This window comes from Gouania willdenowi, chromosome 12 (genome assembly GCF_900634775.1).
Source record: "Gouania willdenowi chromosome 12, fGouWil2.1, whole genome shotgun sequence".
NCBI lineage: Eukaryota > Metazoa > Chordata > Actinopteri > Blenniiformes > Gobiesocidae > Gouania > Gouania willdenowi.
Window position 1 is genome coordinate 10185848 of NC_041055.1, and position 27874 is coordinate 10213721.

The window sequence follows — 27874 nt, forward strand, 5'->3', positions numbered from 1 at the left end:
TGTGTTGTAGATACAGTATGAAGTAGTATAATATTAATCTGATGTACATGTCATGTACATCAATGTGTATTTTGTATATTTGTTTATATGTGTGTACGTATATACTGTATGTTTGATGTGCATGTATAAACTGTATACAGTATATACAACTTGTGCAGAATATATATTGAAGGTATATTGTAAAAAATAGTAATATAAGTGTGTATGATAATATCTAGAGAACCTTGTTTTGGTTAGGAAACACATATTAACCATTAATTAGTTGCGTATCAGCATTAATAACGTATTGGCTCTTAATTAGTCATCATTAAGTACTTATTAATGTCTTATTATACACTTAATGACAGTCTCACACTCATGTTAAGATCGTAATTCATTTACAACAACTTCCTTAGTTATTACTAATAAGTAGGGATGTAACGATTAATCGCAAGGCAGTTAAAAATCGATTAATAGGTATCACGGTTGATATCGATTTTCTGAAAATTGTATCGCACTTTTTTTATCTATCCACAAGTGTAGGCGGCGGGCAGAGTCTACTAATACTTTCTTTCTGGCTGCCTTCTACTCTTAAATATGTTAATAAATGATTCATTACTCCTTTAGCACCGAAAGAATATCTGTAATATTACTTGAATATTTGTAAAAGTCACGTTTTTCTATTAGCTCTGTCTGCTAGCATAGCTTCTCTTCTTCACTGCAAGATATCTGCATGCCAACCGACCACTGTGTTACCACCGCCCTCTGCTGGTCCAAACAAATATGACGTAAATCAGTGCAATCACGTTTTTTTTTTTTTAAAGTCCAATTGTTAAGGCACAAAATACATTTTCAGTTGCACTTTTAAAAGAAGAAGAACTATTATGCAGTTTTGCATTGTTTATTATAGAACCAGAATTTAAATTAATAGGCTTCTTTTGACAATGAAAAATAAAAGGAAAAAATACAGTATTTTCTAGTTTTTTTCCCAAAAAAAAAATTATCTACATTCCCATTTTGTAAAATAAATCGTGAGAGAATCGTATCGTGAACCCAGTATCGTGAATCGAATCATATCGGGAGTTGAGTGAATCGTTACATCCCTACTAATAAGTAATAATTCTGAGGTTATTTTGGGAAAACTTAGTTATTGGCTTACTGGTTGTATAACAAGGTCATGCAGAATAAGAAATGAATAAGTACTTAATAATGACTAATTAAGAGTCAATATGTTACTAATTTGCATGCTAATAAGAAACTAAATAATGGTTAATAGGTGTTCCCTAAACTAAAGTGTTACCCACATGTTAATTCATATTAGTTGAATATTTAATTAATATTTTCAGAGATTTTTTTTTTTTTTATATACAACTAGCTCAATATTTTTGACATGAATGAAATGTTATGACAAATAAATGTTCATTGAAACATTAATATTTCAAACTTTAAGACGGATAAATCATAGATTTATTAGTAGAACAAAAAAGACATAAAAGATTAAAAAAAAAAATATCACCAACAAATCAGATGAAGACAAAATGAAACGCAGGCCAGAAGAATGAAAGCAAACAACGTTATGAGGAAAAGAGGAAGTGGTATTTGATCTTAGATTAAGTAATACTCACGCAGACAATCGGATACTGTAAATACACATCACGCCTCCATCAGTCCTCATAAAAAGCTGATAGATTTTAACAGATTTACTGGGAATGCGTGAAAAAAAAAAAATCATAATTTTAACAATGATATCAAAGACTTGGGCTGTATTGAAACTGTCTCTAAAATTGTGGGCAAGTTAACCTTTTACATTTACACTTTAAACCTATTTAAGCAAAAACTAGGAATGTGTATCTTTGTGTGAGGAAAGTGACCTCTGCTGTCATTAGTCACTGAGAAACTGTAGTCTCCCTGGAAACAACACGCAAACCTTCTCCAGGAATGAAATCCCAATGCAGATGCAAACTGAAATGTCAAGGTATCCCTTTGAAGATGTTTACAGCCATGTTTGCTGGGTTTGGCCCCCAAATGTGTGTGTGTGGCATTCCACCCCCACCCCCACGGAGGGCTGCTGGAATACATTGACATTCAGAGTGAGCAGGAGGCCTGAGCCCACTAACCCTCGGCAATAATTGACCAGCATTGAAGGTGCACACTTGCCATATCTTCACCATTAAACCCTTTCAGACCACATGCGTCACAGAAGTATAAAATGACAGCTCCAGAAAGCGTCTGACTTTTTAAAATCTTCATCAGTTAAAAACTTAGGAACTTATCAGAAAAGTTGTGCTGTGACTCCAGGCCCCTTTGCCTCCTTGGTGAACGTCTGACATTTCCCTCACACATAATAATGTTTGCTTGGTTTTATGACTCTCACAGAATGCACTGTTTCAGGGCTGTGCACGCACTACATGAGCTTTCTAGATAACGTATGATAACCATTCATGGCAGGAAGTATTGAAATGCATTCAACTTATTGAACCATATGATGGTAAAGTTAACATAGGGTTCACAGTAAGTACGTTTCATAAAGACTTGGCTTGAAATAAAATAAACTGTGGAACAGTCAAAACAGCCTTGAGCTACTATGACTACTCTTTCTACTGCGTGGAACATTTCCACATTTCTCTATAAATGTATGAAATCAGACTTTGAAATGCCCTGATCTACTAACACTCATAAGGTGACAATGTTGTATAAAGAAGGTGCTCCCGTCTGTTATTGAAACTCTACATTTATCATTTAGTGATGAAAATGTGTATCTTCTGCTAACTGTTATTTATGTCATCAGTAGCTTTTTAATTTATGGTGCTAATCTGGTCAATCTGAAAGCATTTGTTGGCTTCTTATGTGGACTTACTATTGGCAGGCACAAAAACGTTAATGATCTTCTTCACATTCGATGAACATTGTAAAAATTGTACAACTCTGGAAAGTGGTCAGAATCATTTCTGTGTTTCCAGTTAATGTGGGACTATATATTGTGTGAGAATATATCACAATGTTAAAAAAAGATGGTAGAAATCCAACTTTATCTATAAAGTACTTTAAAAACCCAGGGAGAAAAGAACAAATTGCTGTAATAAGGTGATAACAGATATATAAAGTACATCAGGGTTGGGGTCAATTACATTTTTCAGTTACAATTACATTTCCAGTTACTCATGTTCAATTACAATTCAATTACGATTACAGTTACCAGCATTTTTTTTCCAGTCATCGGTAAAATACACTAAAAACCATCATCTCATTTATTTCCTATTTATTGGTCACTTTGTTAGGCTTCCTAATCAATGAACATATAGGGTTTAAGATAAAGATTGTTAACTCCATCTGCACATAGAACTGTAACATGGTTCCCCGTTCAATTATTATTATTATTATGACAATTTTGATATATATTTTCATGGCAATTACAATTACAAAGTCAATTATCTGAACTGAATTACAATTTAATTATGATTACGACAGCAACAGATTTTTTTTTTATTACAATTGTAGTTACGCCATAATTGTAATTAATTATCAATGGTCCAGAATAATTGTCCAGAACTCTGCAATGCATACACTATAGGATAAACAATTTAAACAAAATTAAATATAAAATAACAATGTACGTATAGTCAAAGCAATTTAAAAACAATATGTTCAAACAAAAAGGTGTGTTTTTATAAAGAGAATTAAAAACAGGCGGAGATGAAGCCTCTCTGATGTGAAATGGCGAAGCGGTCCCGCAACTGCAAAAGCTTGCTCGCCTCTGAGCTTTTTTCTGCAAGTGGTATTGAGGGTTGAGATGGAGGGGCTGAAGCATACCTTACCACCTCTGTTACATCCGTGCCAACCAAGCGTGTCGTTCCACCTACAGGAAACAAAGTCAATGTCCAAAGGTATCAGTTGTTGCCAGAAAATGTGCACATGCTTATTTTGTTGGAAAAAGAACATGTCCATATGTAGACTGTTCTAGTTTGATGTTTTAAAAAAATGTGTTGTGCAAAGTTCATGCACAGGTAGGAATGTTTTTTTTAATGGCATAGAATGGCATAAATTGTCAGTCTCTGATTTTCCAATTTTAAATGGGAATGTTTGGCCTTATTTATATTGTATTTCCCCAAACTTTACTGCAGAGTAGGATGTATGACGCTCACCACCTTAATGACATGTAATGTAATGATGCCTGAGCGTAATCAATCACCCGTGTTGTTTCTGTATAAATGAGTATTTTGGCAAAGCAGATCAGTCTGCATAGTCTGCCTCCTGAGTGCCATTGATTACAAAATGAAGAAATTTTTAATTTCACTGCTTTGAAAGCTTCAACCACAGTTTCCCCAGTAGCTGTGGATGCAGTGTTTCATCCCCGCTTTTTTACCGTCTCTAAATGAGTTCATAATTCCATCTGCACTTTGTGTCGTATGTAAGAAAAGCATTTATTAACAAACTGGGGGCGTTTGTTTCTGTCTTTCTGTCGTGTGGAAGTAACTTAAGTGTTATCACATGTGGAAGTCGAAAGATACTCTCCGCTGTCACACACTGAAGCGTGCACACATAGGGTGCCACTTAGTTTCCATGGTGACAGCAGAGAGAAAGAAAACGCCAAAGCCCCTACTAATAGTAGTCGAGTGCTTAACATTTTCTTAACAATGACTACACAATACGGCAGTTGGAGTAAGTGATGCAAATTAAAAGAAAATTACTAAGAAGTAAGTAAGTTTCATCTCTTGCAACTTGAACTTTGAATTGAAACTTTCTTCCCCAGAGGCCAATAACACGTTGGCATATCATTACCTTTAAGCACTATATTAAGCCTATTGTTCCACTCAACTACTTCTAAAAAAAAGCTTTTATTTTGTTCTGCTCCTGCAGCTCCTAGCTCCGCCCCCAAAGACCTGACCGTAATCAGCCGTGAAGGACGACCCCGTGCAATCCTAATCAGCTGGCAGCCACCAATGGAGGCCAATGGACGAATCACAGGTGAGTGTGTGAACGTAGCCACCGGTGAGGAGTCTAATTACCAGTGAAACCCTTTTCAACTACAAACCTTTTTTCCAGCCTCCCTTGTCTTTTGATTGTGTATGCAGACAGTAGTTGAACTGTAACTTCAGGATAAGGATTTGCTCTAAGGGCTGGGTCGGTCGGGCTGGTGTGCGAAGCGGGGTTGGGCTCAAGTTGCGGCTGGAGTAGCAGCTGCCGCCGTCCTCCTCTCCCCGCCGCCAGAGGCCCGGCGCTCCCCCCCCACTCCCTGGCCTTGCCGCCGTCGTCGGCCCCCTTCACCGGGGATCTGCGCGACGGCCGCGGTCGGGGCGAACGGGGTATGTGCGACCCCAAGTGCACGGGGCGGTGTCTGGTGCCGGGCGAAACGCAGGTTGGCAGAGGGGGCCGGGTTTTAGTGGCGTCTTTTTAGCCTCCTCAGAAGCAGTTTTTGCTTGCCTTGGCCATGACCAAGAGTCGAACAGGCGGAAAAATACTAGCAAAAGCCTTAGCCCAATGAATATATCTGTAAATAGATGTAGAGTATAGCCTTAAAGTTTTTGTGTCAGGAACTTTTTTTATTCATTGAATACATAAATACCCCCTTGATAATGAAACCTAGACCTGTTCTCTAGCGCCACCATCAGGCCAAACTTTTAAATTAGATTTATTTTATCTCGAATAGTTTTTATCCAAATCTACTGACAACATTATTGATCACAAAAGTATGAACCCTATTAGTTGTGGTGATGATATGACCTTTCCTGCAGTACCACCATTATGTCAAACTTTCAGTTTTAGAGTTAGTGCATCTTGAAAATCTTTCATCCAAGTATATTCTAATTTGAGGTGCTCATTGATGATTCTCATAGAATGAACCGTAATGATTGATGTTGGTCTTTCCATTTTTCGAAGGGATTGTGTTTGCTGGAGGGTAAACACTCATTCTCATCAGATGAGGTTTCCTCAAAATCAGGAAATCATCTTCAACACAATACTTTGTCTCAGACACATTTGCCTCACTGTGAAAGAGCTGTTCCAAAACCTCATTGAGAGTAAACCCTGTCCTAGAGAGAGCGTTCAGATTGCAATACACACAGCACATTGTGGAATGATTTGGGTAAAGGGCTTCCACTACGAATGTCCTTGTGGGACTACCTCACCCACGCACACACACAGACACATTCATGCCCATTGTGTGGGAAAGTTCCTCCCCCAGCTAACAAATTATCATCATGATAATTTAATGCTTAGTTAATTGTACCAATCAAAGGAGGGAAAAGTCATGAAATATGAAGCAAAAAAAAAACCTCAACTATTTTTTTTTTTTTTTTATATACGTTGAATGGGGTCAAATTGACCCCAAGGATAATAAAAGGGTTAAACAACTAGAATGCAGTTGATGTTCTGTATGTTTGGGTCAGAGACTTCAGGTTTAAAGATAATAATCCTCAGAGTGATCTTGTGTTATGTCCTTTGACAGGCTACATCCTGTACTACACACTGGACAAGAACATGCCAATTGATGACTGGGTGATGGAGGCCATTAATGGTGACCGGCTTACCCATCAGGTGGTGGACCTGAACCTGGACACTGTTTATTACTTAAGAATCCAAGCCAAAAATGCCAAAGGAGTTGGTCCTCTGTCGGAGCCCATCCACTTCAGGACCACCAAAGGTTTGCCACAGTGTGTGTTTGTGTGTGCACCTGCCAATAACATACCTGTCAAGTATTCCGTTTTGGCCGGGAAACTCCCGTATTTTACCCCTCTTTCTCGCCATCTTCCCGTATTATTATTTTCCCATAAATATCCCGTATTTTAATGTAATAATAATTCAAAGATGCCTTACTAAACTGAACGCCGTCACTAGCCTCGCGAGAACTGACACCTGAAATGGCCTGGCTTGGTGGCAGCTCTCGCTAGATTAGTGCCGACAGCGGCAACAAACCCGGAAACCACTCAGAAGAGAGATAGATGAAGACGTTCCGGCAAAAAAAACAAAGAACTGGTGTAAATACTTTGTGAAATGTGCTCATATTGTGCAGCTGTTTGTTAATAAATGTCCTTTTGTGGCAAATTTAACCCAGAATTGTTTTTCTGGTCAGACTTCATTTGATAAAATTATCTAGATTTATATCGTATATCACCATTTTGAGAAAAAATATTGAGGTATGAGTTTTGGTCCATATCACCCAGCCCTAGTAGGAATGTTCACAGCATTTCAATGTTAATAAAGGTCGACCTACCAGATTCTAATCACATAATTGTATTTAGTAAGTGGTTGACAAGTGGGTATTTTAGATTTATTGTACATCTGTCTTGAAATATAAGGGATACTGTAGCTTGGTTGGGCGGGTGGGAAGGCTCATAGTGGGCGCCAGAAAATTGCCCTTATTTTCAAATCCAAAACTGGACAGGTATGACCAACAATAATGTTCTTTTGTTTTAAGTGATTATTCCTTTGCTATCTTCCTTTTTAGTCGAACATCCAGACAAGATGGCCAATGATCAAGGTAGGCCTTTTTCAGTGCACATTACAAAATGTATTCATCACATGCTGGCACTAAAGTATTAGAATGACTTAAAAACATTTTATTTATTTTTTCACATCTTTTTAAATACCTTTAAAATGCCATTGGTACTGTTGGTGCAGTTCTTTTGATTTTCCCATTTTCTTGTCCATTCTTATTGTTTACATGCACCGTTAACTTATAACAAATGTAATTACATTTCTAGGATTTCCATCCTTTTCTTTGCTGGTTTGTTTTTTTAAACAATGATTAAACAGTGTTGCTGTGACTTTCCTTTATTTTCCTTTGATGGATGTTTTGATTGTAGTTGAGAAAATCAAATGTTCAAGCGAGTTTGAAGCCACTTAACCACATCCTGTAACTGGCATTTTCAAAAATGTATTTCATATGCCTGTATGTCATCCAAATGTTGTATAGGTGTTTACTAACAAACAAATGTCAAAGGTAGAATTTGCCACTCGAATGTTTGTTTGAAAAATGTTCATGCGACTTGAACTTCGAAAAAGTTTCTTGCATTGCATTGTGGGAATTGGAACCTGTAAGTGAAAGAAAGTGTTTTCTCATCATTCATACCGTGATTTCATACATTGATTCACTTGACGTCATTTTTGTCCTTTTTTTATCGTGTTATTTGATATGATACGTCGTCGTACGATTTTATTGGTGTTCGTGTGTTTCCATGGAAGCAACAATATCAACACCCCCCCCATTGTTTGGTGAAAAATATTCAATTCGTGAAAACAGCAGAAATATCACTTTGGCACTAGTTTTGGGGTCACACTAACATCAGGAGCTGACGAGAAAAACTTTTGGATGACATTCAGGTACAGTTTAAACAATGTGATTCATGTGGTTAAGCAGCTTTAAATCCCATGGTAGTATATCAGAAGTCACCACAAAGAGTGTGAGATGTGGCTCTATGTGGCTAACAAGCAGCACTACAGCCCTAAGGCTCCTGACTATCCTTCATTTTCCACTACACTGCCTGATTGGACATCCTATTAGGTATCAGGATATTAACATTTGAAACAAAGTGAGACAAGCTCTGTTCATTGGTCCAAATTATATCTGAAATTGGCCACATGTCACATCTTTATGCAAACTTCGAGCGTTGGGAATGTACCTGTACTTTGTAGGGCTGGGCAATATATCGAGATTCAAGATATATTGAGTTTTCTATTTTGGCAATATAGAAAATTACATTATTGCCTATATCAATAATCTTTATTTTTTATAAACTTTTTTTGTCTTAAAATACTTGTTTGAGGAATCGTCGCTTTTGCTACTTCTCAGAACAGCATGAAAAACACAGTTAGACGGCTTATTGAGTGCGTCCTGACCCAGACCTTGCCCTAAACAAGCCACACCACAGAACTCACGTACACGTGCTGTCCCTTATAGGGACAAAAATCCAAAGGTACACCCATTGTGCAACTGTTGGTTAATAAATCAGCCGGTGTGGCATTTTGCATCAGCAAATTTAACCCACAATTGTTTTATCTGGTAAAAAAATATCAAGATATATATTGTATACCATTTTGAGACAAAATATTGAGATATGACTTTTGGCCCATATCGCCCAGTCCTTGTACTTTATTTATCTATTGTAATGGCCTGCTTAAAGATCAGACACTAAAGAGCAGGATATACATGATGTGCTGGAGCTCCTGTGTTTGACTGAGCATGTGCAGACAAAAATCTTAAGTGTAACCTGGTTGGACTCAAGTGGGCAAGGCTGGATCGTGCACGTGGGAATTAAAAGCTGCATTTGGTTTATAGAGATGAACAGATGGAGAGGTTCATGCTGGTTTATGAAAAAAGAAACGTGTTAGCATGGAATTGGCTGTTCTGGTGTAAAGCAAATGAATTTAGGGGTCGAGGGACGTGAAATGCATCTGGACTTTGGAGCAGTGAAGTGAACCAGGCCTGGACTGACTGGACTGTGCTTTTAAATAGTGCTGTTTGTCACTGACAGTTAAGTGCACGTGTGATATGTTCACATGGACTGTGTGTATATCACAGCTGCTGTTGCGAGATTGATGATCCACTGTGTTCCTCTAGATACACATTCCTCAGTGCACACACAATCACAGACTGGAGCAAGACAAATAAAATGCATGTGACCTTTTACATTCCAGCTTTAACCGAAGGGATTTCTGTGTGTCCCAGCTGCAGAAAGCACTATTTTATAACACGTGATCCCACACTGATGTTTTTCCTGATTTAAAACAGAATTTATCGCTATAATTTATCGTGATGTTGTGTTCTTTCTGGACAGTTTTTTTTATTTTTTTATGTCACTTCAGTTTCCTACAACTATGGATGAGTTTTGAAAACATCTCTCATTAGTTTCCAGCAAGTATTCGCTGACAGCCTCTGACTTCTGCTCTACATGTCCTTACTGCTGCTCCACATAAACACACTGTGAAAAAAGAAAAAAAAATGTCTTTCCATTCAGCGACAGAAGCAGCAACACATCTCTACTGTTAATTCACAGGGAAAGTGAGATCAGATGTAACTGCACTAAACTACAAAATATGGAAACAAATAAAGCAGAAAAACATTCTCAGATTATGTAGGATAATATAAAAAGACTCCCGGTTATACAGAAAGATGCTTTTGTTTTGTTCTCCACAAATTTGTAGATTTGATGAGGTCATAAACACACTGTCTTGTTTAATAATGGAGAATAACAGTTTCCCAAACTCTTTCTTTGAAACTCAGAAGTTTCAGTTTAAGCTGAATATTATAGCAAGAAAAACAGAAATCTTTTCTGTTTTCTTAAAGGGATCCTCCACTGTTTTTACAACCGTGGTCTAAAATATTAGAAATGTTCTTATTATTGTCTAACAAAACACATTATTTTGCACTATACTCGATTCATTAACTTTTAAAAATGGGACTACTTTACCATATTAAAAAACTGTATATTGCCATCACGTGATTGAATACGTCCCATAGTCCAATTTGTCTGTATAAGCATCCCATTGTTTTCTATTGGAGTGAAGCATTCAGCCTGCTTTTTAGATCATTTAGCAGCTTTTTCAGTCATAATACCAATTTGTGCTGCTTTTGGTTGCTCTCAATAATCAGGAAAAGTTAAAGATGTTGATGTAAACCTATTTTGTTTACCGAAAGAGGATAAAAACAGTTGGGACCCAAAAAATGATTTATGACCACAGGGGGTGACAGTTCCAACTCTGCGGTTTGGTAGTAGACAATCAGTAGTGGTTGAGACCGGTCTTGGTCTTGAGACCAAATTTTAAAGGTCTTGATCTCGTCTCAGACTCAGAAGCATTTTGACTCGGTCTTGTCTCGGACTCGGGCTGCCTGAACTTGGGATTTTCCCTCAAAACCGTTCGAGACCAGCACTAATTCCTGCTATTTTTAAACTTTTTTATAATGTGATAACACGGAGAAGAACGGGATAAAACAATCCTTTATTCATTATTTAATCCACCCCGTATAATGACCACAATCTTCCTTAATGTGACTGAGTGACGTGTGTGACACACACACACAAGCAGGAGAGAGGCGGAGCTAAACATGTCCGCTAACTTGTTGCTTGTGAAATTTGGTTTCACAAACCACAAAGAATACATTTGTAAAAGCACAGCAAAGAGGAAACACTCTGTGGTGTGTAGGTGACCAGCCATGTTATTTCTTGGCAGAAATACTTTTAAACACTTGCTGTACATTCAGCTGACATAAAAATCTTATTTTCAAATATGTAGAATAATTGTGAATTTATCAGTAGCAGTAGTAGTTTTGATATTTTAGTTAATTTTTTTGCAGGCACCTTTTTTCAAATGTATTTAAAAGAAACAAAAATTAAAGAGAGAATGTTATATACTGTAACTGTCGAACCTTGTCATAATTTTATTTATTTATATATATTTTTTAAATAAAATAAAAATGTTTATGGTCTTGGTCTCGGCTTGTCTTGGTCTTGACTTGGTGCATTCTGGTCTCGGGCAAGTCTTGGTCTCGGATAGTGTGGTCTTGAACTCAACACTAACAATCAGTGCACTGACATGCTCTGGTGGTTGAAGTTAGCAAGTAAATCACCAACTGTTGAAGGACTCCTACCCCAAAAGACTTGTATCCTGAAGGGTTTGTGCATCTTCAGCAATCACTTGATTTCAAATTGGCGGAATACAAGATTTTAAACGGTAAAGTAGTCCCAATTTTAAAAAGTTAATACAACGATTAAGGGTTCAAAATAATGCATTTTGTTAGGCATAGATCAGTATATTTCAAAGCAAATGTGAATCACTGTCTTTCTTGTCTGGCAAAGAAACACAAGAAATTATGGTAAGAATTTTAAAAAAAATAAACACTTCTTAAAGAAACATTCTCGCTTCAGTGCCATCTTTGTATTCTTCTACAGGATTTGCAATCCCACAACGCAATGTTCAAAACAAACAGTTTAAAATGGTTGTTCTTGATAGTTCTTTGTAGATTTGGATGGATCAATCAAAAATAATGATTACATTGATACCAAAGTTGGTATTGATATTGAATAATAGCAGTGCAGTTTGATGATACATCAACCTTAAAAAGTAATGGATGGGTGATACTGGCCCTGTATTTACTTGGTATTAAACTGATTCCAACTCTTGCAGGGTTGCCCACTAATTGTTTGTTATGGAGTCAAAAACAATCCTTATAATTATTCAATATTTGTTTCAGTAAAAAATTGATTTAATGATCTACGCAGCCCACCCTGTCTGTGTTAGTTATGGTCCCCAACAGCTTTAATTATCATTATTTAGGAAACAAGGGAACACAGTTTAGCAGTTTGGGTTTGACACATATTCAAAAAAGAAGAAAAATACAGTACATACCGATAAAGAATAAACAAAAAATAAAATATATATATATATATATATATATGTAAACATTTTTTTTTTTTTGGCTTTACATACTTTATTATTACTGATTTAATATGTACACATCTTGTGTTTTTTAACAAGTTTTTTTTTAAGAAGAATAAACACAATTTTCACCGTTTTCAGTAAAGGTTACATTTTTGACCCATTTTGTCTAGCTGGGGGGGCTGAAAATGTTTTACAATTCAAAGAGGGGATATCATTTTTTTTTTAGATTGACTGGGATAGAGGTTTGTGTTTGTTCTGTGTTTTTTTTCTGTACCTTTTCTCTGAAGGTCAAGGTGAAAACTGGGAATGACTGGTGTGATAATTGCTTTTCAACTGGTCCTTGATTTGTTAAAGCCTTAGTTTAAATCGATGACTTGGGGTAGGGGGGTTGCCCCAAGTTTGGGAGCCACTGCCCTGAACAAAACTGCTCACGCAGCTTGCTTGCTCACATTAACAGCACGTGCACAATATGTACTTTACCAAGGTCATTATGTCCATTAAAGAAAGCTCACCCGCTCTCATTCTTCCACTTCATCCACTACATGACACTGAAGTCATTAGTTCTCACTGTTCTCTCATTTTATGAATGTCATTTATTGCTCATCTTCCAGGTCGAGGAGGAGAACATGCGTACTGGCCGTCAGACACCAACCCACTTGACAGAGGCAACATTAACGGTAACACAGTGCCTTTGTCAGTTTTTTTAGTCCTAAACCAGATGTTCTTCATTATCTGGCTGACTTTAACCAATGCGTGGTAATCTCTGTGGAGCAGAGCTTTCTCTGTGGGGGATCATCAGATGATCCAAGTTATTCTGTGTAAACACTTGTTTAAACTTTAATCACTCATTACATTCTGATTGAGACATGCAAATAGCTTATTGGGAGTCTGTTTGTGTTCCTTTTGTTTGTTTTTGCAGTAAGAATGACTTTAAAAATAGAGCAAATCTGTCAAGTCTCTCATTTTGGTTGGGAATCTACCATAATTTATCCCTCTTTCCCGCCATCCTCCTGCATTAGTGTTTGCCCTTAAATATCCCGTTTTATAATGTAATAATAATGCCACCTGTGGTGGCGGTTCTCGCGAGATTAGTGCAGACAGCTGGAACAAACCCGGAAACAACAGAGATGGATGGATGGATGTGAAGAAGACGTTCCGGTGAAAAAAAGCAAAGCACTTGTGTAAATACCTTTAAAAATAGAACAGCAAATTTATCTTCCTAAAGAGGAGAAGGATGGGGCATAATTATGCGTTCTGTAAGATTTGTAGCTCCTTTTCGACAAAGTGTTAAAGGATGTAAAGTCATCAACAAATCTGTGTAATAAATGCCAGAGAACCTTGAGTGAGCGTGATAAATTAAAAGAAAATATGCAATGAAAACAAAATGTAAAAGTCTAACTTAAAGACAAGGAACGTGACCTTAACAGTAAATATAGAATGTGTTGACTTGTATATGAACTTTAAGTATCTTAAATATTCAAAAAAATGCTTCATATACTCTTTTAGGTTTTCATTTAGGCTGTATTATACTTTAGGGATGTTCACATGATTTCAATTGATTCTAATCACCTAATTGTGTTTAGTAAGTGGTTGACAAGTGCATATTTTAGATTTTCTTGTTCACAATTCTTAAAATTAGGGGTGTGACGATACACTCACCTCAGCTCACAAGACGAGACACAACATCGGGTTTACAAGAACGAAACGCGACGACATTTTAAGAAAACTACAATGACAAAATATATGACTGGACCATTAGACTTTTATGCATGATGTAAGCAGGAGCTTTTAATCAACTTCTTCCTCAAATTGAAACTAAAATGTATAGAAGTTAAAATAAAATTATATATTTCTTATTTTCAAGTGCAAACAATATTACGTGCAAAACCAAATCAAAGTTCTATTCTGTCAATACAGAGTGCAAATAGTGCCAACAGAGCCTGACCACATGCTGCAACTACACGGCCATGTTCTTTTAACTGTTCATAAACTTCTTCTTCCACAAATTGAAACTAAAACTAAAATGTCCTCCTCCTCCTCCTCCTCTTCGTTTCCTTGTCCTGCTTTAGGTTCTGGCAGGCTTGACGTAGCAAAGGTGCATTACTGCCCCCACAGGTCACAAATAGAAGTTTGGATAGCTCACCAAAAAAAAAGAAAAACCTTGCGAAACAGATTTTTAACGTGACGAGAGTTTAATCTCGTAAGATCTCGGCTGGAGCTTGGTTGGGGTAGTGGGCACCAGAAAATGTCCCATATTTTTTTAATCCTAAACTTGACAGGTATGAACTCAAGCGCACAGTAGTTTTTCTCCTGCGTATAATTCATGATCATTCTGGTAATCCGAGGTGGTCTCCACATTTATTTTGAGAAGAAATATTGGCGTGGCTCCCCCTGTTGAAGAAGGTCAGTGGTCAGGGTCCATTTCAATGATTCAGTGTTTTATGGAAGCTCGGATGAGGTCCTGTATGTTTGACGAGGGCTCTAAAACCCTGTATTGCTGTTGCCGCTCTTGTTGCACAGTCTTGATCGTAAATCTGTCCTCGCTGACCTCTGTCCTCCTCCAATTTTATAGCTGGTCAGCGAGGTGGAAGCCCCTTTCATTAGCTGTGTACTAGTTCATCTTTAAGGTGGTGTCATTGTTTGTGTCACCAAGCATCCTCTCCCTTGAAAAACGGGCTTTTTTGAAGATAGATTAACCCCCAGCTCCTGTACGGAGGGAGGGGGGCTGACAGTCTGAACACATGCTTTCGTTCTACTGCTAGAGTCTCAGTGGAATGTTTCCAGCAAGCATCTTAGCAGCAGTCCTTTTTTTTTCTCCTCTAAATTTACCTGACTTTATTCTTTTCTCCAGAGGGAGTGACATAGGTGCACAGAAACACACCTCTCAGCTCAGAGCTCCAAGCACTGAACCAAAAATATCTCTGCTGTAATGCATTGAAAAGAAACTTTTTAATCAAACACTTCATGAAAATGCCATGACAACGCCGCAGACGTTCAGTGTCAATCTGTGTGTTCATCTCAAACTTTGGTAGTACAAATGCCAGGCTCTCAATAAAGAAAGTGAAAGAAAAGAAAACTCAATTCTATGAGTCATCGTCATAAGACCTTTTCCTGTCACTTTGGAGCGATTCACAAAGTGAGCTATGAATGCAAACAAAGTATATTTAAGACCATCTCTATTCAAGTGTTTGTGTCTTTAAAACTTAAATGTGATCAGATGTGGAATATTGGTGCACACTTTCTTTTTTTTTTTCCCATTTTCATTCTACATACAGTGAAACCAGCCACAGTTAACAATCATTTTTCTAATAACTGCTAAAAAAAAGTTAAACAAAAAAAATGTTATATTCAAACACGGACAATAACTGCACTAAAGCAGAGTCATCCAGTGCACATAATTGTATCTAAATCTATAAAATAAAATGTAGCTGCTCACCTTGCTTATATATATATATATATATATATAATTTATATAGCATATGAAAGCAATGTTTTTTGGGGGAAAAGGTGCAATAACAATTTTTTACAATTCAGCTAATATTAAAAAGTCCTATTCAGATAATTCTAAATGAGAAATACTAAGAATGGAAACAGCCAAACTCTGACTGATGTGGTGGTGACTTTAAAAAAGAACTGCAGTAAGATTAAGATTTTATCTCACATTTTGAGCCTTGGTTCTTTTATGGCGTCCCAGCAGCGTGTTAAAAATCTTGTTACTATGACTGTGTGTTAAGCTTCTTACTTCCTGTGTATTCCTGCTTTTCTGATGTGTTTTGATCTACCACCAAGATGTCGTCCTTTGTCCTTTATCGATTTTAAATGAGACGCATAGTGTACTGGGGAATTAACAGCATCATTTCCCCACATATTTCACCTGTAGGAAAAATCTATTGAAAGCAGCAAAATCAAAGAAATGAAGGGATTTAATCTCCACACGGGAAATTCTGATTGTGGCGCATTGGAATATTCTTCCCAACTTGATCTTATTGTGTCAATGGATGCTTTCATTTTTAGTCCGTATGTAACTGACCTTGGAATAGTCATTGTTCTACTTGTGCTCTAACTCTGTAACAGCTAAAAAATAAACAGTGAATTCCAGTACTATTTGCTTCTCGTGTGAATGCTAACTGACAATCCTGCAACTCAACCTGAACGCCCAACAGAGCGAGTGAACCAGAAGGTTAGCTAGACTGCAGCGCTGGTACCTCTGATGTATAAACACAGCAGCACATCGGATAATCTTGCACTCCACTTTTTTTGTGTTTGTCTTTACATTTCTAAACTTCTGTTTGGAAATTGATCCTCTCTACAACTTTGCTACTTTGCCCACTTTGTTTTGGAAAAGGGGAAATTGTTTATGAGTAGGTCAACAGAGCAACATGCCACGTACAGACCAGCTTTCAAAAAGACGTGAACTTAAGAGAATCGGGTTTTCACACACTCACTGGTTATTTATTTAGGTTTGCAAAGAATATAAAAAAGCCAGTTGTCTGAGAACAAGACAGCAGGTCCTGGAAGAGCCTGACCCAACTCCACCTTACTGGTCTCCCTTCCACATATAAAATTTAAAGGTCTAACAGCAGGCCTAAGGCTAACATCTGCTAGTCTCTTATTGTTGTCTGGAGATGTCTACTACTCACTTTATGACACAGCATAAGCTCATTGAGGTCAGGGCAATTGGACCCTTTGTCCCCTAAGGTCCAAGGCCAATTAACCGAGGAGACAAAAGACAATCCATGGTCGCATTTTGTCCAATTAAGCAAAACTTTGATGAGAGAATTACAAAATGGCATGAGTAACAACCAACCCATTAAGATTCTTATTAGCATCATTTTGTATGTCGTAAAAGTAATCACTTCTGAAAAAATTGTACGTCTGCATGCTGTTTGTGCCTTATAATTAAGTATTTTAGCTGATAAAACCCCAGAAGACAATATATTGGCGGTCACCCCCTCCAGCTCCAATTTAGATTAAGATTTAGAGGAAGGATTTAGAGAAAGGAGGGGTGAGCAGAGCCCATGAAGGAGCCTCCTTATTGGCTATAATAGTGAAGCGCGTGCACGGTGCAAACTTGTTTTCAGTCTTGGACTAACTTTAGACGCGTAAGTGGCTGTTTTCTTACTAGACAGGTCATCTAATATTCCATTTTCCTATATTTTGTGCGCATCCTTTAGCGTGGCGACATGTTCTACCGGTACTGCACATTCAACTCTCGTGTGCGATTTCGTGCACTTGCAGAGAGGAGGAGACTGGGAGGGATTATCAGAGTAAGGGGCGGTATTTACGGTTCGAATTCAGCCATGCCCCTATGTCATGGTTCAAGATTCAAGTAGTGCAGCTTTAAGGCTACTTTCAGACAGCAGGTCTTATTACGCAATTCAGATTTTTTCGGGAGGACAATCTAATTTTTTGTGTGCTTGTTCATAATACAAAAGGCTTCCATCAGTTCAGTCTAGACTGAAGTGACCCACATACGCAAAAAAAAAAAAAAAATGTGACCACGCACACACTATGTTTACGAAAGTACTGTAAATATGGAGGTATCTTGTGCCGGTATGTGTGTGTGTGGCACTGATAATATGTATAATGTAAACAAATATTTATTCATTTTAAGAACCTAATCTCCTTCCACTGTCTACTATCCACTTCCTCCTCAATGTTCAGATAGTAGTTGCATTGCTAATTTTCAGATACACTATGTGTCAGATTTAGGACATATGAAAGTGTCCTTGGATTTGTGCTGTCTTTATCAGATCGGATACAAGTTGCATATGGGCAAAAAATTGGATTTGGGTCACAAAGTGCTGCAACAGCTTTAAAGTAATGAAATAAAAATATGTACAGTTTCTGGCGATATGCACCTATTTATGTTGGTTTCATTACGCCAATAACCAAGAAAGAAGAAGAAGAAGAAGAATTTGGCGATCAGATTAAATCACTACTAAATGCAACAAGTAGTTAAGTAATAATATTCTCAAAAACACTGCAAATGATCAGAGAAAAAATGTACTTAGTATTAAACTATTAAATTAAAAAAAGATGAAAAATAAATGGACTATCAATCTTAATACTTTAAACTAAACATACTGGTGAATAAACACAAGTTGTGATCAAATACATGTAATCACTACTCCAAGTTCTACCGCCACAATCTGATTAGCTTGTATAAATGAATCCACAGCTTGTGATGTTACCTTGTTTTAGTAGAGTAGACCCATAATGTTTGTTACAGTATATATATATATATATATATATATATATATATATATATACAGTAGTTTTAAAACCTGTGGTCCCAGGAGTGAAACCATTGTGAAAGGTTGTCCAGTTCAAACCCATGTGGATTTAGGTGGAGTGCTTCTACAATGGTCTCCGTATGAAAAACAAAGCAACAGAAGTAAAAGTATGGCAGTCCATACATACCTCAAACTTTGCCTTAAATCTAATGCCATTTGATTCAGCAATACTGCAGCCTTTACTTCCTGTGACTTTGTTCACTTCAACCTCAACTTTGGTCGAAATGTTAATGTCTCTATAAAACATCAGAAAATGATCTCCTTCAGAGAGACATAAATGCCATACCAAAGTAGAAGGGCACTGACAACGTCATTCACGGTAGACATAGCTCCTATCTTTGTGTAATGAAGTAAAAAGACCAGGTAACAGAACAAACTTTCATGCACGTTGATCAGTTCACTTCTGTTCCTTCTGAAAACATCAACTAACCTGTGCACTTGAAATGGTGGCATGGTAACTTGGATTTTCAATTAATGCTTCTGCAATTAAGTATTTAGAAAAAGAATCGCGTACATAAATATGATCAATTCCACATCCAGAGTGTCCTGTTCTTAAAGGTCCAGTCTGCCACTTTGCAAAGCTACATAGATTTGAGCTAGCAAGAACGCCTCTAAGCTCCACCCCCTCCCAAAAGCGCCTGTCTTGGCTCCATCCAAAGCCACGCCCCCACAAGCTTGAAAACGCATCGGATATATCAAGAACAAATCCCACTGAGTGCAAAACCGTTCATTACTTGTTTAACAGAAAGACGCAACCTTTTCAGGCCTTTCAGATGCCTCCTTTGTGCTTGATGTTGAACGGTGTCACGTGGTGAGTGCACACGCGGGACAAGGGCGGGACTGAGGGGGCGTGGGCATGGATTGGTCAGTTTTTACAGGATTCTAACTGCTGCAGAGGTCTGATTATTATAGGGGTTTTTTTTCTGAATACATAATGTAACAACTACTGTCGGGATGGAAGAACCATTTCACAAAAATAGTTTCGTAACAGGATTGCGGACTCCACCTTTAAGGATACAGTCAGTTTATACATTAGAATATACATCCAATGTTTAGTACAAAATGGCACACAGTAAAACAATCCAAATAAATGGAAGACATTCCTTTTGTCATGCAACAATAAAACCACAGACATAGAAATGGCAACAAGGCATGACCACGACTAGAGTGTTCGATTTAATACAGAAATTAAATTCTATAGGGAACTCAAGTCTCCAGTCTGTATTATTTCGATTGCATTTTCACGGAAACTATATATATATATATAGGATGGTGTTGCAAATTAAGTGGTTACGAGAAAGCCTTAAGTGGAAAGAAAGCTCCTTTTGACAGCCATAATACGGAAAGAAGTACCTGAGTGTGCTCTTAAGGAGAAGAAAAACAGTCTCCTTATGATTAACCCGTATAGAAAGTCTTTGAGTGTTTTTAACCCCATAGTTGAAAATATGAGTCATTGCTTTAAATGCTAAACTCATTCCCAACATTGTAGAACAAAGCAGGAACTTCACACCCCATTTTTCTAAATTTCAATCAGTCTTTGGAAAACAAAAATTCTACATATTTAAAGGAAATGCCTTTAAAAGGTACATAATTACCCTGAGTGAAAATGGCGTCATTCATCTTCTATTTTTGCTCTTCCTGTTCATGTTCCAAGACGCTTCTTAAAGTATAAAAAAAAATAAATAAATAGTTGTTTCTTGTGTAGATACATTTGCTCACAGCTGCTTGAACAAGCTTAAACATGCACTATTGCTGTAATGAAGGCAGGATCTACCAGATTATGTTATACCCTGTTGACACTTGAGGTCAAGCAATTAGCCCGTAATGACTTTTTATTCATGCAACAAGAGGAAACTTTGCCCGACACTCATATTCATTCTTGAAATGAAATTAAAAGAAAGAAAAGAAAGTCAAGATGATTAAATCAAATGTGAAAAAGCAAGAGCATGTGATACAGATGTGTGTAAGCTGGATGTGTAAGGTTTGATGGATTGTGTATTTGATTGAATGCGATTACCAAATGGAGAGAAAGAGTGGGAAGGAGAAAGGTGTAAAATGCCTTTGTCTCCCTCCCTCTGCCTCTCGCTCATGGTTTGCTTCACATGAACGCACATTCTTCCCTAAAATATGAATTTTCCATCACACTCTCTGTGCATTATCCCCATCTGGTTCCTTTATTCTCTCTTTTCTGCCTTGTGCATTGTTCTTTTCCCCATTTTTCAGCTCTTTATCATCCCTCTCCTTCACTCGCTCTCTCTTCTCGGCTTCATGCTTCTCATGTGGTTCTTATTGCGCTGCTCTCTCTGCTCCAAGGTCAAATTAATGAATGACAGAGCGTGCCATCAATTTCCCTCTTTCCCTTTACACCTGTCATACACTCTTACACGCACGATGTGTATTGATTGGTTAAAGCTGCAGTGAAGCGGCTTTGAACTGAAACCATTTTCTTTTTCATCCAATATATAAACAATAACTTTTTGACAAAGGGCCATAACAAAAGCATCAAGTAGGAGTATCTTGGATGGACGGTTGAGTAATGGTTTTTCTTCTGTATGATTTCCAGGGTCTCCCATTGGTCAGATGCGTCCTCCTCATGGCAGTGCCACCCCGCAGAAGAACAGTAACCTCCTGGTCATCATCATAGTGTCTGTTGGAGCCATCACCGTGGTCGTGGCTGTGATCGTGGCGCTCATCTGCACTCGGCGCTCTTCCGCCCAGCAGAGGAAGTAAGACGTTTCATTCATCAGAGTGATGGCAGTAAGCAGCTGTCACCGTAACGGTGCAGATGGTTAATGAGTTACCAGAGTGTCTGCTGTTTTTATTCACACAGAGTAGTTTTAAACTAATCTTGTTGCCAGCTGGCAATGACGAATAGCTAAATCCAATTGGATGTTTCCTCCTAAAATGTTTTACTACCGCCTGCCTTTTGATTCCTCTGTTCCAAAGTGTTTGAGTACAGATCAGCTGTCACATCATTACGTCTAGTCCATATCGTTGTAATATCTATTTCGTGCGATGTACACAACACACTGTAAATCTCAGTGTCCTCAGACATATCCCACAGCATGAGTTCCAGCTGCTCGTCTACTGGATCAGATCTTTTAAGAGCGGTTTCTGTCAGAACGGATTGGACCAAAATTCCTGGGAAGTCTGCTGCAGCCCTTTTCCGTCCCCAGGTCCTGGACCAGGCTGCCGCACACAGAGAGGATAGGACTGTATAGGGTTATTCTTCCAGCTGCTTTTACCAGCAGTTTTCTAATAACCCTCCTGCCGTCTGTGGTTGTTTCAGCTCGTAAAACAACTTCTCAATTTTATTTTGCGGTGTTACAGTCCAACTAATAAACCGGTGGCTGACAACCAACTGTGTTGCAGGTGGGAGGCAAACAGATGTAGATGATTATAGATTTTTACCGAAACAATTACGCAGCTTTTGTGAGGGCTGTAAAAACACTACCAACAGAAGCCATCAATCCACACAAAAGTTGAACACAGGAAACAAGGAGCACCAGTAGATACATCACACCAACTCTGGTTCCTTTAATCAATGTTGTCATAACCTCCCTGTTTTTATTTTTATTTATTCATAACATTTCACTAGTTGTGTGTCTTTATGTGTTGCTCGTGTCTTTTGCGTTAGTTACACTAAGACAAATTGGTCTTATTTATCTTATTGGTTATTTTTTAAACTGCATTTTGTTTTTGTATTTTTGGCTTTTTTTCCTTTTCCAAAAATATAGTCTTATTATTGTGAGCCCAGTATCTTATATTGTCTTGTCTTGTGAACTTTGTATATGGTCTGACACTTTGTAAGCAGTCTTCACTTCATTTACACAAGCACTGTAAATCTAAGTTCCTATGTCCTAGGTCTATAATTTTTTTAAATTAATAATTAAACCAATCCTTATTATTTTATTGTCTTCTCAGACTTAGTTTCTGTGCCAATATTTTGTCATGACTCCGGTCATGTCGTCACAGTTCATGAGGTCACTGTCCAATCCATTATTTTACACAGGTATTATTTTTGTTATTTCACTTTAGGTGGTTTGATTTTGTGTTACTTTATAATCCTGTTGTTGACATCCTTGTATAATCCTGTTCCGGATCATCAAATTTACTGAAACATTTTTGCATGCACGCACGCACGAGAGGAAAACGGCACTGCCTGAAAAACATCATACCTTGGTTGTAGTAGTTGTGTTTTCACTCAGAGACCAAAAATAAATATTTCCCCAGCAGCTGTTTTAAAATGTCATTGCTGCAACATTTCAATCAATTACGGCACAAAGTAAACATTGTTTATCAAAGCGCTGAATGAAATAAAACAGAGGGAAGTTGTGATAAAATGAGTGTGACTGACTTCACACGGCCCAAAACAAAGTCAAACATTTTAATCCCTTTTAAAACATTAAACCGTGTATTGCAACATAATCTGCTTAATTCAAGGGATTCACTGTATCTTTTTTTAAAGGAATCCTTCTTAAGTAATCCTATTAGCAAGGGCGGAGAGTTCAAACACAGTCTGCAGAGAAAGTATTAAGCTAAATTTCTGCTGTCCGTCTGAAGCTAAATCTAAGCAGTAATTTCAACAAGTGGGTCAGGACATCTCCAATTGTCAGTAGTATCTGTCAATATTGGTATAAGAAATAAAATAAAAAATAACTTAATGGTTTGGGCAATGTTCTGCATTCAAGGGTATCTGTAGTTAATTTCAATTGCAAGCTCTATAAAAATTAAATAAATAATAAATAAATAAATACACCGTTCATTAAATAATTAAAAGCGTCAAAAATTAATTGAATGTGCCAATGATTAATGCAAAGTGTCAAAAATGTATTAAACGCATTTTGCATTTCATTGTCATTCTGAAAAGTATGAAGTATAAATATTTCACTATTTATTTCATGGTCTGGTGTTGCAGCACTTCATTACTTAATTTTGTCTGTCAAACTCTTGTCAAAGTCTTTGGGGGCGGTTTCCTAACACTTGATTGGTTACCTGCACATCAAGTCAAGCTAAATTGATCCCTGACAATGGACTAAGGCCGAGCTAGTAAACATATTTTGATACAATGGGTGGCGCTATACAATCTGTACGTTGGTTTTGTTCTATATTTCTGCTTCTACATTCTCAGCGAGGTCTAAAATCTCTCTCACCAACTCTCTGGAAAATTCCTGCACATCCTCCATTGTCGTAGCCATCATGTTCGGAAAGAGTGAAGATCAAAGTGACGTTAACCCCGCCCCCACAGACTTTGATGAACGAGTTTGACAGATAAAATAAATGAATGAAGTGCTGCAACACCAGACCATGAGATAAATAGTGAAATATTTATACGTCATAGTTTTCGGAACGAAAAAAGAAATGTAAAATGGATTTGATTAATTATTGACACATTTAATTAATTAATGAACGGTGTATTTATTCAATTGATATGGCACTCCTCGTCCTCCATACTGAGGTAGTCCCAAAACTTCCACAATATAAGCTCCTTCACTCACCAATGGGACAGAGCTGCCATGCCAGGAGCTAGTCGACCATTGAGTATTTTTCGCCCAAGGACACTTTGAAACATAGACAAGTATAGCCCGATCAGAAGGCGAACCCTTTGCCACCTGAGCCATGGTCGTCCATTTACTTTAAAAGTTATTTCAGAGCAGCCAATAGTTAATTAAACCTGCTATTTCATCAGCTGTGTTGCACGTCAGAGTCGTAGGAGGAGTTGTGACCTGACTACATAGTTGTTTTCATGGAGCCACCATCAACCGGCAGCTTCATTGGTTGATGGTGGCTAACACCAGGTGGCCAAAGTGTATGAGTGAACACAGACGTCAGCCATTTGAACAGGATTTAAATCAGATTTGCCACTACCACTGTAGTGAGTGTTGTGACAAACCCCGTGACCCAACACAATGGTGGTTCTGGTGATTCCAAAGGCCAATCCATCCATCTGACCCTTACTTTAACATAAACCTATATGCATTGTTGTTGGCTGTGTAAGACATGGTGTTCAGAGGTCAGATTTAGTCAATGTCTTGATGGCTGATGCTTTTCTCGCCATTAAAATCAATGACCCTACAAAATCATCAAGCCTTGGTCATAATGATGGTGTGATTGGTTTATCCCACTGACTAACAGGTGCTATGATGAACAGGTAATCAGTGCTATTCACCTGACCTGTGAGTAGTCTTACTGTGATGCTGATTGGTGTATTGTGCATGAGTGCTTGCAAAAGGCTGTAGAGGTGATCATAGAAACTCAATGCTCTCCCTGTTCTACTTTGGAAGTCTGTGTCTTTGTGGTAATAGCTACATAATACTGAAGGAAGACAAAGCCAAGAAGGACAGTGTTAGCCTGATGACTGAATAGTTTAGCGCTTAGCATGTTAGCTCTCGTATTTTACTTCTATCATCCAAATACAAGTCAAATCCAAGATGTGTTTTGCAATTCATAACACACGTGTAGATATACTGGAAGGTAATATAGTGATAAGTTAAATGTATTGGCATAGGATGCTTTATGTTACCTTGCTCAGGGTTTGAGTTGTATGACATTAAGTTGTGTTTCTTTACCAGGGTTGAATCCAATTTGTATTTGATGTTATTTCATAATCCGGATTTACCGCAGACTGTCACAGTCAGTCACTGTCAAAATCATCAACCCACAGTTTTTTATCTCACGCTGCTTTCTGAAGCTTTTACTTTGAAAGTCCTTGCGTTCTCGCACAAGAATACTTTGTTGTATTCTCTTTTTTTTAATTTCCACCAACATCACTCATGTTGCTTTTTCTCTCCCTCTGCAGGAAGAGAGCGAGCCACAGTGCCAGCAAGAGGAAGGGCAGCCAGAAGGACCTGCGACCTCCTGACCTCTGGATCCACCACGAAGAGATGGAGATGAAGAACATGGAGAAAGCTCCCAGTGTTGCCCCATCTGGACGAGAATCGCCCATCCAGTCTTGCCAGGACCTCCCTCAGGTGGCACACAGCCAATCAGAGAGCCAGATGGGCAGCAAGAGTAGCCACTCAGGTACCATTAATTCCTATACATTCGATTCGTTTTTAAATTTGATGGTACATTTCAGTTTGATGCTAACGTGTAAGAGTGATGAAACCCAAGTGCAACTTCAGAACACTTTAATTAGAGTGGACTAGACATGGGCACCTGGCAACCTGGGGTCCCTTTGTCTAATTTTGTGTGACTTCCAAAACGAATCCCCCAAAAGTTGGAAAGAATCTGAAGCCTAACATTATACACAAAGTAACTCCAAAAACTCACAAAATGACAGCAACATGGACAAAATGTCAACAAAAGTACGCAAAGTAAGAACAAAAACACACAAAACAATACCAAATATACACAAAAGGACAACAGAAACACAAAACAATCACTTAAATAGACAAAATGAGTACAAAAACACACAAAACTAAAATACTCTGAAGACACACAAAATGCAGACAAAATTACACTAAACAACAACAAAAATAGACAAAACAACAACAAAAACACAGAAAATAAGGACGTGAAAAACACACAAAATGACAGGAAAAATTGCCAAAATGACAGAAAACACAAACATTTACGAAAAACGTTTTAACTGTTTTATTTGGTCTTTATTCTAAATGCTGATATGAATGTTGATAATGTGGCCCTGCTGTGATATAAGATGCCCATCCCTGGATTAGACCAATCAAGATGTTAATGTTCAGCTCCATAATTTACAACATCACATTTTCAATCTGTATTAATAATATTCAATCTGTACTAATACAACGAACAGGATTTCTAAGTATATCAGTTAATGTCTTCTCTTATTTTCAAGTTTAAATGACAGCTCTAAGCTATTGTCTTCATCCCAAACTTGCTTTTTGAATGATTTCCAGGAGCCGATGCTGATGAGGCTTCCAGCTGCATCTCCACTCTAGAGCGTTCACTAGCAGCCAGGAGAGGAACAAGAGGCAAAATGATGATTCCTATGGACTCGCAGCCAAGCAACACACGTAAGTAACTAAACACCGCGCAACTACAGCAGAGACGGTATATTATCATGATTCTGACTCGTCTGATCCTGGAAGCTTGAAACCCCGCCTTCTCGTTCAGCCACTAAATAATGCTGGGTTATCACTAGCAGTGCTAACATGTTTCAGGTCATAGAGGAAACCATAGCCAAGTTAGACGGACAAACATCCAGATTAGATGTTGTTTCTCCATCAGAGTGTGTAGTATGTGTTTGCTGTGGTTTATGACATTTTTATGGCCATTTTGGCAAATACAGGATTGATTCCTAGCAGAGACAGATAGCTTTTATTCCAACAGATGCGCTATACTGTTTTTTTTTTTTTTTTTTTTTTTTTTTTTTAATTTCAGATTAATTATGGATCCTTTTCACTTTATACATTTTTAAAAATTGACATCAACTAACAAACACCGCTGTGTGTTTGTAGTAGCTGCACAAATTGAAGTCCAGGCATTAATAAGCCCACTGTAACTAATCAGTGTGTGCGTGTGCGTGCGCGTGCGTGTGTGTGTGTGTCGTAAGCATAGGTGGAGTCTGAGATTCTAGCCAGGGAGGCGCGAAAGAAAAAAAATAGAATTAAATATATAGACCGTCTCGAGATTCGCGCCAACCTCAATGTGTATAACATATACAATGATGCAAAAATGATTAGTAACACAATTGATAAAGTTGAGTACAAAAATGTGCTTTTGGCGCGTAGTTTATTGTTGTAAGTTCATGATAAAATAAGGCCAGTGGCCGCTTTCACTTCATTTTTGCTGCAGTACCATACGTGACCTGATGGGTGCAGTGTTGCGTCACCATTTACATTGTGAAAAAGAATTACGCAAGAGAAGAAGAACCCACTTAAAATCAGAAAAGTTTAGGACCATTTCACTGAAAACTTATACTACACACCTGAGGTATAGATTTATTTGTACAGTCACTGTGTTTTATTCCACTTAAAATATTTGTATATTATGTACATTATATTAAGAATTGTTGTTTTTTCGAATGAATTTGGGAAAACTGTCCCCCCCCCCCCCCCCGCAAACTCAGCGTTTGGTCTTAAGTTGTAAATTTAAACTGTCTTCACTTTTTCAAACATCTAATGGCTTTTCATTGTTTGTTTCAAACTTCCGTCCTGTTAGTGATCACGCTGCAATGGAAGATTAATGATTATTTACTGCATTGTAAACTCAAGTATAGATGTTTTACTAACCTATGTAACATG

The 27874-nt window shown here is 37.7% G+C and overlaps 1 protein-coding gene across 2 annotated transcripts in view; it reads left to right on the forward strand.

The window, feature by feature from the left end:
* dcc (DCC netrin 1 receptor) overlaps positions 1-27874 on the forward strand; it is a 400100-nt gene that overhangs the window by 308026 nt on the left and 64200 nt on the right. For both annotated transcript variants that reach the window (XM_028463510.1, XM_028463511.1), the window contains 7 exons: positions 4837-4944; positions 6425-6619; positions 7424-7456; positions 12966-13031; positions 21214-21376; positions 25450-25673; positions 26528-26644. In XM_028463510.1, coding sequence (XP_028319311.1) covers positions 4837-4944; positions 6425-6619; positions 7424-7456; positions 12966-13031; positions 21214-21376; positions 25450-25673; positions 26528-26644 — 906 coding nt within the window. The remainder of the gene's footprint in view (positions 1-4836; positions 4945-6424; positions 6620-7423; positions 7457-12965; positions 13032-21213; positions 21377-25449; positions 25674-26527; positions 26645-27874) is intronic.